Consider the following 13,314-nt stretch of genomic DNA (forward strand, 5'->3'; position numbering starts at 1 on the left):
TGTTTTACTTATGAAAGTTACCTGCTTTTCATTTTTGGATTCATTTGAAATTATTGCTAATTCATGTCTAGGCAATTATTTTCTCTCTGCCTCTGCCATAATTTACCCTCTTGAAGGCTGCTTATATTGAGGCTGTAGTTCATGTTTTACATTAAAATATGGGTATATTCTTTTTTATATTAATTTTTGTTGTGGGACCGATTCATGATATTTATTTCTTAGAGAAAATGTTTACTCTTTGTACTTTTGCCATCTCATTATCAAGATATGATATACTTGTCCTTCGAAGTGAATTCCAGACTTCCTGTTGATTGATGATTGTGATACATGACAAATGATACTGTCCAATCCATGTTCTGTGTAAGGTACGCTTCACCGTGAATTACTCAAACTTGCTACACAAGAGAATTGCTGACCTGGATGGTGCATTCACTCAATTTTCTTAATGTAGTCACACTTATGGCATTTAGCAAGATATATTTAGGTGTTTCTAGTATAACAATGAGATTAATCTCCAGTTCCCGTCATTAGCAGCACCTGCATAAAAAATTTTCAATGCGTTATCAAGCAATATATGCTGTTACAAATTTGTTTGGTAAAGTGGAACTCCATGAAACAATGACATTCCTGATATTTAGGTAGTGAACTTCAAATGCGGTCCTTCAGTTTTACTGATGCTTTGGGAAATAAAGCACTGCGTATTGTTTCTTACTGTTGTAAATGCTTCCCCTTTCAGATTATTTTTCTTAACTTTGCTTGGCCTACGCTATGATTGACTCCACATGAGTAATAAGCTCTGAATGTTTTTTGCAGAAATAACAGGAATGAGTAGTTGGAGATGATTATCATCGAGCATGATTTTTTCCAGTGGCTTAAGCAGGCATACTGAATTAAATTGTAATTCACTTTCCTATATTCCTGTCTGACCCCTCCCCAGACCACAACCTTGACGTGGTGGAAGGGCTGGTGCATTCCAATGATCCCTTGAGCTGTGCTGGCAGGATTAATAATAATTGCTCCTGGTAGGGTCACCCATGTCAGATAGGTCGAAGGTTAGGAGCCAGACAAAAGGTAGTCCACACAACATCTGTTCCTCAGTGAGGTGGCTGTAATGGCGTCTGACCCCAGTGGGTCGGCCATTAAGTGATGGTGTCACGTTAAAAACACTATTAAGGGGGGCAATGGGAAACCACCTCAATTATAATTCCCAAGATTTAAATGATGGATACTACTGAGAATGTGAGTCCTAGCAACTATGGGGCTCGGCCCAATCGGCCGTGTGTCGTGCCCGGCAGCAGGGGAGGCAAGGCTTCCGCGGTCGTCATCCCATGAAACCCTTGCAAGGGAAAACCAGCAGCAGCAGGACAGAAGACGCAGGAGAAGAAGACCAAATTAGTTAGAATAGGCATGTGGAATGTTAGGACAATGATGAGGATAGGAAAATTGGAGAATATTAAGCAAAAGACGGAAAGGGTAAATATGGATGGATGGGAAGAGATGGATAGAATATTACTCGTAGAGATAAAAGCAGAACCGACAAACTTGGTTATTATTCAGGTATACATGCCACTGTGCAACCATACGGAGGAAGAGGTCAAAAGGATATACGATCAGTTGAAAGACATTCGAGTGTGTTGCTGCAGGAAAATATTTAATGGTGATGAGGGTTTGGAATGCGAAGGGAGAGACAATGATGGGGTGAGGGAGTACGATTTAGACAAGGAATGACCTCCAGGAGAAAGCAGTTGAGTTCTGCCAGAGACGGGTTAGTCATCACCAACACTTGGTATAGACTCCACAAAAGACGCAGGTATACATGGTAAATGCCAGGTGACTCAGAAAGGTATCAGCTAGATTATATTCTGGTTAGACACAGGTTTAGGATCAGTGTGATAAATTTGCACAGCTTCCCGGGAGCGGATGCAGACTCTTGACCACAATTTAGTTGTTAAGAAATGTGTAGTCTGTTTTGAAAAGATAAGGCAGGGGCGGCGGGTCAGAAAATGAAATGTATAAGCATTAAACCGATTGACAAAAAAGGAGTACCAGCAGGCTGTAGAGAAAATCATGGAGGCTGTTAAGAGCTAAGTACTATCAAAGAAAAATGGGAATGTATCAAGAAAGGGTTATCTAAAGCCACAAAAGACACTATTGGAACCGTTTCTGCAAAAAGGACTAGGGAACCATGGGTCACGGATGAGATGATTACAAAGATGGATGAGAGGAGAAAATGGAAGAATGTAGATATAGAGTTCTCAACCTCTCCTATTAAATTGCCTGGGGACTCAGAGATATCAGTTCTAATGTATCATGTTTAGGTTCAGATTTAGAACTAGTGTGATCAAACCACAATTTCCCAGGAGCAGATATCCATTTAGGTCATTATTTAGTACTAATGAAATGTTACTTCGGATTCAAAAGCTTAAAATGGAAGATGGTGGAGGAAATGTAGACTCATTCTGGACAAAAGAAAGGATAACCATGATAGAATTTTGTGTGGGAATAGAGATGAATATAATGGAAGAAAAATGGGAACATCGAAAACCACAAACAAAACTAGGAACAGTTGTTAAGAAGAGGACAAGAAAGCCATGGATTACCAATGAGATGATCAGGAAGGTAGACAAAGGTAGGAAATGGAATAATGTACACATGGCTTAAGAAGGAAGGATGTAAAAAGAGATCATTAATAAACTGAAGCAGGAAAGTAAAAGAGTGAAAGGAGCATAATGGAAAATACAGTATAAAGTAAATGGAAATTTAACAGTGCACAGGTGGTGTGCTGTAGAGAAAAGTGTAAGTAATTTCAGGAAGTAAGAAGGAAAACTATGCAGTATTAAAAAATGACAGGAAATTTAGTAATTGAACCAAATTAAATTCATGAGAGATAAAAAAATATATAAAGGATCTAAATGGTAAAGAGACTAGGCCAGCAAGCTCTGGCATAGAGAAATAAGGCATAGATAGGGATAGCTAATTTCCCAGGAATAATTGATTGCAAAATATTAAGGGAATTGAATCAAATAGTCCATGGGGATGGATAATACAAGGGCAATCCCAAAAGTACCCGAACCAGCAAAGAAAACATAAAAATTTTGGAAAAAAATGGATTTATTTTTCAACATTATCTCCTTTCAGCTCTATACACTTTTCCCAGTGATTTTCAATAAGTTTGATACTCTTTTATAATAAGAACTTTCTTGCTCCTCAAAATAGCCATTATATGCCGATATCACTCCTTCACGGTTGGAAAATTTTTGACCACCAAGCCATTTTTTCTAGTTTACGAACAGAAAATAATCTGAGGGGGCTAAATATGGCAATAAGGGTGCATGAGGTAGTAATTCAAACTTTAATTCATCAATTTTGGCAATTACAATAATGGGTTTGTGAGCTGGTGCATTCATCGTCTTGCTGAAGCAACACTCTTCTAAGCCAAATGCAGCCGCTTTTGCTCGATTTCTTTGCTCAAACGTTGCAATAATTTTGCATAATACTCGCTGTTGATAGTTTTTCCTTTTTCAAGATAGTCAATGAAAATTATCACACACTCATCCCAAAAAAACTGATGCCATGACCTTGCCTGCAGTGAAACGGTCTTCACCTTCTTTGGACGCGTTTCTCCCTTTTGAATCTATTGTTTTGATTGTTTTTTGTCTCGGGTGTGAAGTAATGGACCCATGTTTCATCCATGGTTATGAAACGGCACAAAAATTTTGCTTTTTAATGGTGAAACTTTTCTAAACACTCAATTGGAACATCTTCATAACACTGGTTTCGCTCGAGTGTGAGCAAACGCGGCACCCATCTTGTACACAGCTTTCTCATGTCCAAATTTTACAGTTAATATGAGATGCACCACACTTTTTGAAATGCCTACTACATCTGCTAGCTTGCACACTTTCAGTCAATGATCATCCAGTATCACCAAGTGGATTTTCTATACTGTTTCTGGAGTTGTCACCTCATTTAGTCGACCAATGCGATGCTCGTCTTGACAGCTCGTATAGCCTCGTTTAAACTCAACTACCCAATATTTTACTGTAGTAAACTAAGGAGTAGACTCACCCTAAGTAGCATCCAGTTCTGCTTTTATATTGATTTGGCTGAGGCCTTTAAAATAAAAGTATGGTATCACATAACGATGACCAATTTTCTCAATTTTTACAAATTCACTGAAAACATTCAATATTCATGGCTGCCAAACAAATACTATACAACGTAGTGCCTTCAAACTTGAAAGATAAGCTTCATAGATTACATACTTTCTAATACAGTGATCATTTTCAAACCACTACCGCCATCTCTAGGTCAGGCCGGGTACTTATGGCCCCCCCCCATGTTTTCCCGTGTAACTATCTATGGGTTATGGAAAACAAGGGAGGAAAGAGTTTTTATGAGATAATTCGTAGCACAAGAAAGGGAGTTGGCTGGAAGATTTCATCTGTGTTAATTCACATTCTAAGAGGGATATGCAGGCATATGTGAGGACTATGAAACAATAATTCTGGTTTTTACTTGTGACTAAGGTTCTACTTACAACATCCAATAGAGGAAGGAGAGTAGGCCAAATGATCACTTACATGATAATCAGTTTGGGTTGAGGAAGAGGAGATGAACACATGATTCCATCAAAGTAATAAGGCTGGAATGGAAAGGATAGTGGAATATAATCTTGATTTATTTGTATATTTAATATATTTTGCAATGTTTCACGGAGTCAGTTGGCTAGAATAAATGGATATATTGCATAAAATAGTTTTCATTAATTGGAGGGTTATGAGTCTTATCTAGAACCTGCAAATATCTCAGGCTGCTCAGGTATAGCTAGCTGATGGAGAGTCAATATGGGCAGTATTAAGTAGAGGTAAGACCCATGCTTTCCAACTTATATGTGGAGGAAATGGTTAATGAGGCATGGCAAGAACTGGAGATGGGAATGAAAGTCTGGAGAATTCATGAAATCAATGATCATAAAATCAGGTTAAGAAGTCTGGAGAATTCATAAAATCCGGTTAATGGATGATCAAGCTTTATTTTCCAGTCAGCAAAGAGATGCAAACATTTTTGAGTGCATAAGGAAGTCAGTGTGATAGGTACCTATGAGATGATAATGAAAATAAGTCGAGTGAAGGTTAATTGGTTTTCCAGAATGAGAATGGCTAAGATAAACTATAAAATAGGGTGACAAAAACTAGATAAGGTGGAACAGTTTACATTTTTTGCAATTTTTTTGGACCATAATGGTCAAAGTAGAACGGACATAAGAAGAATTTCATTTGGCAAATAAACTTTCACTAGAAGAGGATTGATGACAGGGATGTTGAGCAAGTGTGTTCAAAAAAGACATTAGAACTTTGAAACGTACTACACAAGGTGGGGGAAGAGTAAGGATGGTTGATAGAAATCTAAAGGAGGCAGGAATGGAGTCACCAAATGAAATGCAGAATATTTTGTTCGGCAATGGAATATTAAAAGCTGATAGAAGAGAGGACATCAGGCAAATGATGGAGGGGTAGCGAAAGGATGGCTCTGTTGGATCGAATGATCACAAAGAAAGCCACAAAATTAATTCAAAGGTGATGAGGAGAGAGTATATATAACATCCTGAACACTAAACTCGATGGCATGTGAAATTAATGCATTACAGAAGGGTGGCCAGTTTCTTTCCCTGTGGCCATTAAGATCTGTTAGCACAAAAAAATTACGCAGCTTGGAAGAAGCTGACGTCCAGTGACATCACATCACCTGGAATAGGGCCTGTGCACTCCAGTCAGTAAGGCAGTACACTATTCACTGGAATACCATACCACAGTGATCACATATGGACATTTTAATAGAACCTAGAAATCAGTGGAAAGTTTGTGATTTCCATAGTGAATTTTACTCAGAAATGAGGGATGTATTTCCTCAGATTATCTATCTCCCATATGTTTGCATGTTATAGAGAGAAATGAAAAATCTAGTGATGAGACAGAGATTCAAGATAGGGACTAAAATTCTGGCTCCTCCTAAAGAGAATTGAGACATGATGTGAGGATCACTGGAGCCATACATTTAACTTCCTAACTTATGGCTAAGTTTTAAAAATTGTAGGTTACACAATACAGTGTGCACATACCTAATGAAAGATCAGTTTGGATTTGGAAATTTGAGGAGAATATGTGCTGCCATTGGAACAATGGAAATATTTAAAAAAAGGAATATGAAGTTTAGTCAGGATGTCTTTCAGTTGACAACCTATAATTGTCAGGGTGTTAAGCCAGATGTGTTTTCAAAATCCTTCCTGCATGACCGCATTAGAATGCCATTAAATAGTGTAGGGCTCTTAACAAGTATTGCTTGATCTGCTCTGTCCGCATTCAATTCCAACCCTCGTCCCTCTCCGTGGGGGTTCCACCCGCTACTTGCAGCATTTGGATCATATTCCTTACCTTTATCCTTGGGGAGGAGAGCGTTTTATGTTGCATGTTCATGTGGTAGTGGAATTTCGCCTTCTTACTTTTCATATTCTGGCTTGCGTGCTGTTGGATGGATTTCATGCTGTATCCTGGGCTGCAATTGTTTGTTGGTTAATGGTATATCTGTTTGCATGAGTGTTGGATGGAGAGATTTTTGCATGAGTGTGTATGCTGCTGTGGGTGTAGTTTCGCATGTATGTGTTGATTTTGTAAGTGGTATTGTTCCTTGTTATGGGTGGTGACCTAACACCCCCCACCACATGCCCTTGCAGCGGCTTGTGGGGTATTATGTAGATGTAGTTCTGCATACTTTCTACATCCTTCAGTTCATCCAATATGCCTATTCTTTTCCTCATTCTACTTTGCTTTCCCAGCATTCTCCCTACTGTCGGAATCCATTTGGATCTCAGTAGTTCTTGCATTCACTGTCCTGCCTTCTTTGAGTTACTCTCAACAACTGCCACTCTTCCCATACCATGCCTAAAAATTCATCATATGGAGATGTATATACTCTCTTAAAATAAAAATCATCATCAAATTCAGCGTAGGAAATATCTGATGAGAAGGTTCAAATACCATAGACTTTACTTAAGGCAAAACTGTTAACAATTGAGAAACACTAACAATTAACATAGTTAAAGGGAAAATTAATGAAAAATTATGTTGCTCAGGTATTTTATTTTCATTATTAAGGCATTCCTTCAATTTATGACTTATATTACAACTTTCAAATAAAGATATTCTTAGGCAAGTTAACAATAAATATTGAAGGTAGGGTAGCACATTACCATTGCTATGCCTATAAGAGAATGCCCAAAAGCCTATCTTGAACGATACTCGATTGTGCACAAGCTTCAAATGAAAAGTAAAGTAATCAAAGTTTTACCATAAAAATTTCTAAAAAAATGCCATGAAGCAACAATTTACTTAATTGCTTTCTCCTCAAAAGAATTTGACCACTATTAATTCTCAACCAAGGGAAAACAGAGCAAAGAAAAAACATCTGAAAACTTAATATCACTAAAGAGGTAGTTTGACATCCCACAAAAGTATGACTTGGGTACCCTTAGTGATAATCTGATGATATTGGAATGGCTCTGCTTCACTAATACAAAAATCTAAATAAACTATTAATAATAATTCAAATTTTCACGAGAAATTTTACTTGGATGTAGAACATTATAAATTAGCAAGATAAATAAAACAATAATGATTTTTTCCCTGGAATTCATTCATTCTTTATCACTGCAAATTGCCATAAAACACTTCATAAAACATGGATGAATATCATTACGATTATAAAGAATTAAGTTTGTGAAGGAAGTATATGTTTTGAAATGTAAAACTTTTTAGCTTTACCCAAATATGTGTAAATACTGTCATGATAAAAATCATATGAATTGACCTGGAATTTAAATATTAATGCCCAGGTGTGATACCCAATAAGTTTTTGCTATGGAATAATATCTACAAAATCAGTTGCCACAGAGAGCACAAGAAAAAGCATGTAAGGAAGATGTGATTACAATTTTATGACTAGACTTCAAAACTATGCTTGATTCTGTTTAACATAGAAATGCAAAATACATTTGGTTCACTTTAAATTGCTACAAAAAGATTATGACAAAAATAGTCCCTACAAAAACTTCTTCGGGGAATTAAAAAATAATGAAGTACCCACAAAATTCTCTGGATCATCAGCCTCATCGAATTGAATAAATCACAACTTACAATTTTCTCCATTTGCTATGAAAGGCATTTGCAAGTAGGTATATCACAATCATGCACACAGTTAATACTTTGGTTTCTTCAAAAGCGTCATAAATACAGTATGTACTCCACTTGATAATATTTATATAAAAGTGACTTTGCAAATTAAGAGGCTATCATATATATATATATATATATTTGTACAATAAACTTTTGTAAATGGATCACAATATACCCAGATAAAATATACAAAACAAAACCAGCAACATTTAAACCACAATAAAAATTCACTTATAATTAAGTAAAACAAAAATTCATAATACAAACAGTACTTTTTGAGCATTTACCTGAATATTCTGTGTCATTTGGCTTTGGATACTTTCCAAAATAAATAAGTCATGCTTGATTATACATCAGCATTAAACTGAAAATTAATAATGCAATGTAAATGATGCCATGAAATAATCAGTGAAAATATTACAGGATAATATTTTCCTTTCAAATCAATAACACCCAGGATATGAATCTATTTTCGTTTGCAATTCAAATCATGACTAGCTTCTGGTCACAGATAAGGCTTTATTCCAAGGAAATGCCTTCAATCCATGAGCTAAGCATACTCTCACTGTCTTCATTTTGAGCCATTGCGTTTGTACTACAATTGTCCATCTTTCTCGTTTTTCTTTCCAAATCTTCATCTTGGTGTAGGAGCACCTTTTTAAGAGTTTGAGCGACCCTCTGTCCACTTAAGTAAGCACCATGCACAGTGGAATAAAAACTAGGATGAGTATGCTCACCAGCAAACAAAACACATGGCTGTAAAAAAAGAGAGCCAAATATCACTATGGGTAAATCACTTCTGGGATCACAAATAAGATAATTATTTGACATTTTCTAATCTCTCTACAACAAAAACTAATACAGTTCATTCATTAAATAAAATGTATGAACTATTCAAATGTTATCATAAGATTTATCTTGTACAGTACTTGTATGCTGTATTCATCAGGAAGATCAAAAATGAGTGCTGTTCAAGAAGATGCCATTTATTTCAAAGAAATGTGCAAGCTGCCAAGACAGTAACTTTGAATGGAGTCATCCACTAATATGCATACATTTCAAAGTGTCACAACATTTAACTTAACTGGGATTTATTTTGAGCTATGCTCACCCCTTGGTCTCCGAACTGACAGACCCCGTTTCTGCAGAGGGGCCCCTTAAGAAGCTTAGGCAACCAATATGGTCACTGGAGTTATTGAAAGAGTAGGGCCTGCGAGGACCAGTCTGCCGGGTTGACCTTTGAGTGAATGTAACTCCAAGAGGTTAGCAAACCTCTACTATTTATTAGGTAATGCTCACACATTTTTCTTACAATAGGATAAGTAAAACGTTTTGCCCTTCCTACATGCAAGGAATACAAAATGAAGGGCGGAAGGAAAGAGGGGATACAGAGATGAAGTTTTTAGAGTACAATGTCGGGTTGTGTGTTGCTAGGAGAGAATTATTTGGTAGTTGTGCCCATCCAAAACCTACCTTAACCAGTAGATTACCTATGATAATATAGAGGGTATACATCACTACAAAGTTATCAGTATAAAAGAATAATTTTGTGTTGGAAGTAACAAATTATTTTTTAACACAAAGCCAAGTGGCTGACACAGCAATACACTCCATGAGGTCCATTGCATATAGAAGTGAAACACAGAAGTATTTAGCAATAAGTGATGAAAAACAAAAGCAATGTTGTGGGAGTAGAATCACCGTAGATTCATAATTCATTTTTAACCATTCCTAAGAAGTATTTACTTTCTAAACTTATTTTGAATGTAATGCATTTGAACCAGCTTATGTTTCGTTGAAATGTATTAGGAACCTAGGCAGCAATATTGTATATGTAACCCAGGAGAGATATCTCGCTATATGCTGCAAGTTTTTATGCAAGCATTTTTTCCAGCTAAGGCCAATGATTTTTACACTTTGAAATATGTGTTTTGATGGTATTCGATTGAATGCCCCGGGAGTAATAAAAATAATGACTGTTATACAATTTAACACTTTTATTTCTATTTGCTATAGTTGAAAAGGCAACATCTGAAATTTCTCATGAGCCAGCAGTCACTGCAGAGTGAGTGGTCAATGGTCACTGAAAATACTGCAGAAGGCCATGAAATACATATAACTTATTGGGGGAGAATATTACCAAGTGAGATTAATAATGGAAACGGTTGAATTGTGAGGCAGGTATTCTCATAATATGGAATTAGGTCAGAGTTTCAATTCATCATGAATCAGGAGTAGTAGTAGTTTTGAGGGGAGGCGATCCCCCATGATGAATCAGGAACCTACTCAATCCTCTTTGAATATGAAATTTCCCAAGCACTGTGGTTTGAACCACCATAGCATAGCAAAACATCAGAGAAACCCAGAAAATTTCATAACCATGTAGTGCTGGAATTCAAATTCAGATCTATGACAGAGACATCCAGTACACAAGTCACCACACCAATCTGATCCACACTCTAATATCTTCTCAAAGTTCATTCTCATATTTTATCACCTATCAAGAGAGTAGTCTACAGTAGAATATCCATTAATCAACTTTGAATGCATGCACATGAAACATCATCGCTCAAGTTTTGATCCATCTCTCCCTCCTCAAATCCTTCCCTTTCCAAAATGCCACATGCAGGTCAGAATAATGTTTAACTCACTAGATAAAATATCTTAACTGTGCAAAATCCACCTACAAATTGTTGAGAGAGTGATCATTTTCTTGCCAATATACCAAAGGTTTTTTGAAGTTCTGGTATCATGAAAATCATAAAAGGATATTCTGAAACATCACCAACATTTGGGCTCTGCACCTTTTGGTTTATGGCCAAATGGTGGAAGAGAAACCATACCACTCAGCAACTCCAATATCTTGCAATACATGCTAAAGTGTCATCTTTGTGAAAAACGCTAATCAAAGTAGCAAACCCCAAGGCGGAAAAATAGGGTTGATCAAGATATTGGGTTTAATTAATATGTTCAGCAACAACATTAAAGAATATTTTAACTGATATCTTACAGTTTTATGCAGCTGGTCATAGTACAGAGGTTGCGCTAAAGTGTCAATGTCGGATTGGGTTGAACCCACAGCAATTGCTGTATAAGATCCTTGAGTATATTTCTGATTTTTCCAACTGGTGCTGTAAAGTATAGAAAAGTTAACAGAAGGGACTAATTTAATTTTTTAAATTTACAAACAAGTTAAAAAATTATGAGAACACTTACCATATAAATTATGAGAACACTTACCATATACACATCTTTGGTCTAGGGACAAATGGGTCACTCAGAAACCTCCTTAGTATTTCTGTACACTTCTCTGCAACACGATCAAATGGCAAAGTTTCCATATATTCAGCTTCTTTTCCAGATATAAACCCCAATAGAAGTGTTTCTGATATTTTTGAGAAGGAGTAAATTTTTCTGAACCATCTTTGACTCATGTCGCCCAAGTCTAAATGAGATCCAGGCCCTGCACCAAAGGTCCCCATCTCATCCTCATTATTCCATAAAAGCATCACTTCTGTGACATCAGGATTGAGGAAGGGACGATCATACTCCAGAAGAATTTTATCAACTGTGCCAAAAAGAAGTCTCTCAATAGCTTTACATTTATTTTGTGGAAGAGCTGGCTCAAACAGTGTGGATTGCCTATCTTTAAGGACACCCAAAGGTATTGTAACTACAACATGATCAGCTGTAAACACTGCTCCATTTTCACACATAACTTTCACAGGATTAAGGCCGGATGAGGAATTGTTTGTTGCAGGAGGTGGTTCACCAATAACAGTTTTGTCGGAGTCATCTGAATCTTCTGAGACTGAGTCAGCACCATTGTTGGATCCCACCAAACTATTTTCACTACTAACAGTTGAGAGACCACCGTTTGGAAATGAAGATTGTTGAGTACCATGCCAAATTATTTTTGACACAGCGTGTCTCCTCAAGATTTTATCCTCAGGAATAATAGAAAGCACTGGCCTAAGTATTGCACTGTAACCAGAGGGAATAGGTATGTTCCCTCCCTGTAATTCTACATAACTTCCTAATTCAAGAAGGTCTATTTCATCCATGGAATTACATCCAGATATGCAAGTCTCTCTTTTGAGTAAGCATTCAAACATGGCTTGCCTCATTCGCCGCTCCTCGATGTTTGGAATTCGCTCTAAATAGAGTGCTATCTCCAGAGCTATATGCTCCCCGACACTATTCACTCCATCGGGAGGGGCATATTGGCTTAGGAAATATTCTTCACAACGATGCAAGAAGCACCCATAAGCTTCAAACATTTCCTAGTTGACCGTGAGCACATGAAAGAAAAATGAAGAACTTTGTATCAATATAAACAAAGTTGATCAGGTAAAACGCAACACTCCTGTTTTACTTCAACATCCAATAGTTACACACTAGTCAATGCATAACAACATAAAATAACACAAAAAAGGCAAATATTTAACAGCAAAAATCTTTTGGACGGTTATCTCCGGTGCTACAACTACTCAATTGTACTACAACAGATGACTACAGTACCTGGAGCATATTAAAAGGAACTTGCTTGCCCTCTTCTGTAGCAGCCACAACGTTATGAGGCTTCGGTGACTGGACTATATCTACCAATCCGTTTGCCATTGCTAATTCATAAGTTGGGTTCCCCAAGACTCCATGGATACAATTGGCACCTAATTCGACTTTGTGGCGCTCTAAAAGAAGATCAACAGAAGGTAATACTCAAACATTCAAGGGCTTCACCGACATTAGTTACCATCAACGGAACCTTGGCGATAATGAAACCAATTATAAGAAAAACTGTGGAATAGTATCGTATAAATATAAATATTTGATAAAATTTAGCAACTAATTACACCATAAAAATAAGAGAATATTACAATTAAATGAGGCATACCCATATCAACTGACACTATCCTACCACCTATTCTGTTTCGTGCTTCTAGAATTTTAAAGTCGGTCAATCCACTTTTAATCAAAATATGTGCGGTATTTAGCCCAGCCATCCCGGCCCCTATTATTAATATTTTTGAGTGATTGGTGACATCATCCTCCTTCGCCGAAGCCATGTTTACATCGGTGGTAT

At 36.9% G+C, this 13,314-nt stretch overlaps 1 protein-coding gene across 1 annotated transcript; it reads right to left on the reverse strand.

Annotated features, from left to right (window-relative positions):
• Positions 1–7,140: 7,140 nt before the first annotated feature.
• On the reverse strand, positions 7,141–13,292 carry LOC139689605 (peroxisomal N(1)-acetyl-spermine/spermidine oxidase). Its single transcript, XM_071586772.1, has 5 exons — positions 13,126–13,292; positions 12,753–12,922; positions 11,472–12,514; positions 11,242–11,362; positions 7,141–8,987 (listed from the first exon to the last, which is right to left on the reverse strand). Exons 1-5 carry the CDS (start codon positions 13,232–13,234, stop codon positions 8,751–8,753), a joined length of 1,680 nt encoding a protein of 559 aa, XP_071442873.1. The 5' UTR covers positions 13,235–13,292; the 3' UTR covers positions 7,141–8,750.
• Positions 13,293–13,314: the final 22 nt, after the last annotated feature.

Source organism: Hetaerina americana, unplaced genomic scaffold (assembly GCF_022747635.1).
Source record: "Hetaerina americana unplaced genomic scaffold, ioHetAmer1.1.p SCAF_26, whole genome shotgun sequence".
NCBI classification, from domain to species: domain Eukaryota; kingdom Metazoa; phylum Arthropoda; class Insecta; order Odonata; family Calopterygidae; genus Hetaerina; species Hetaerina americana.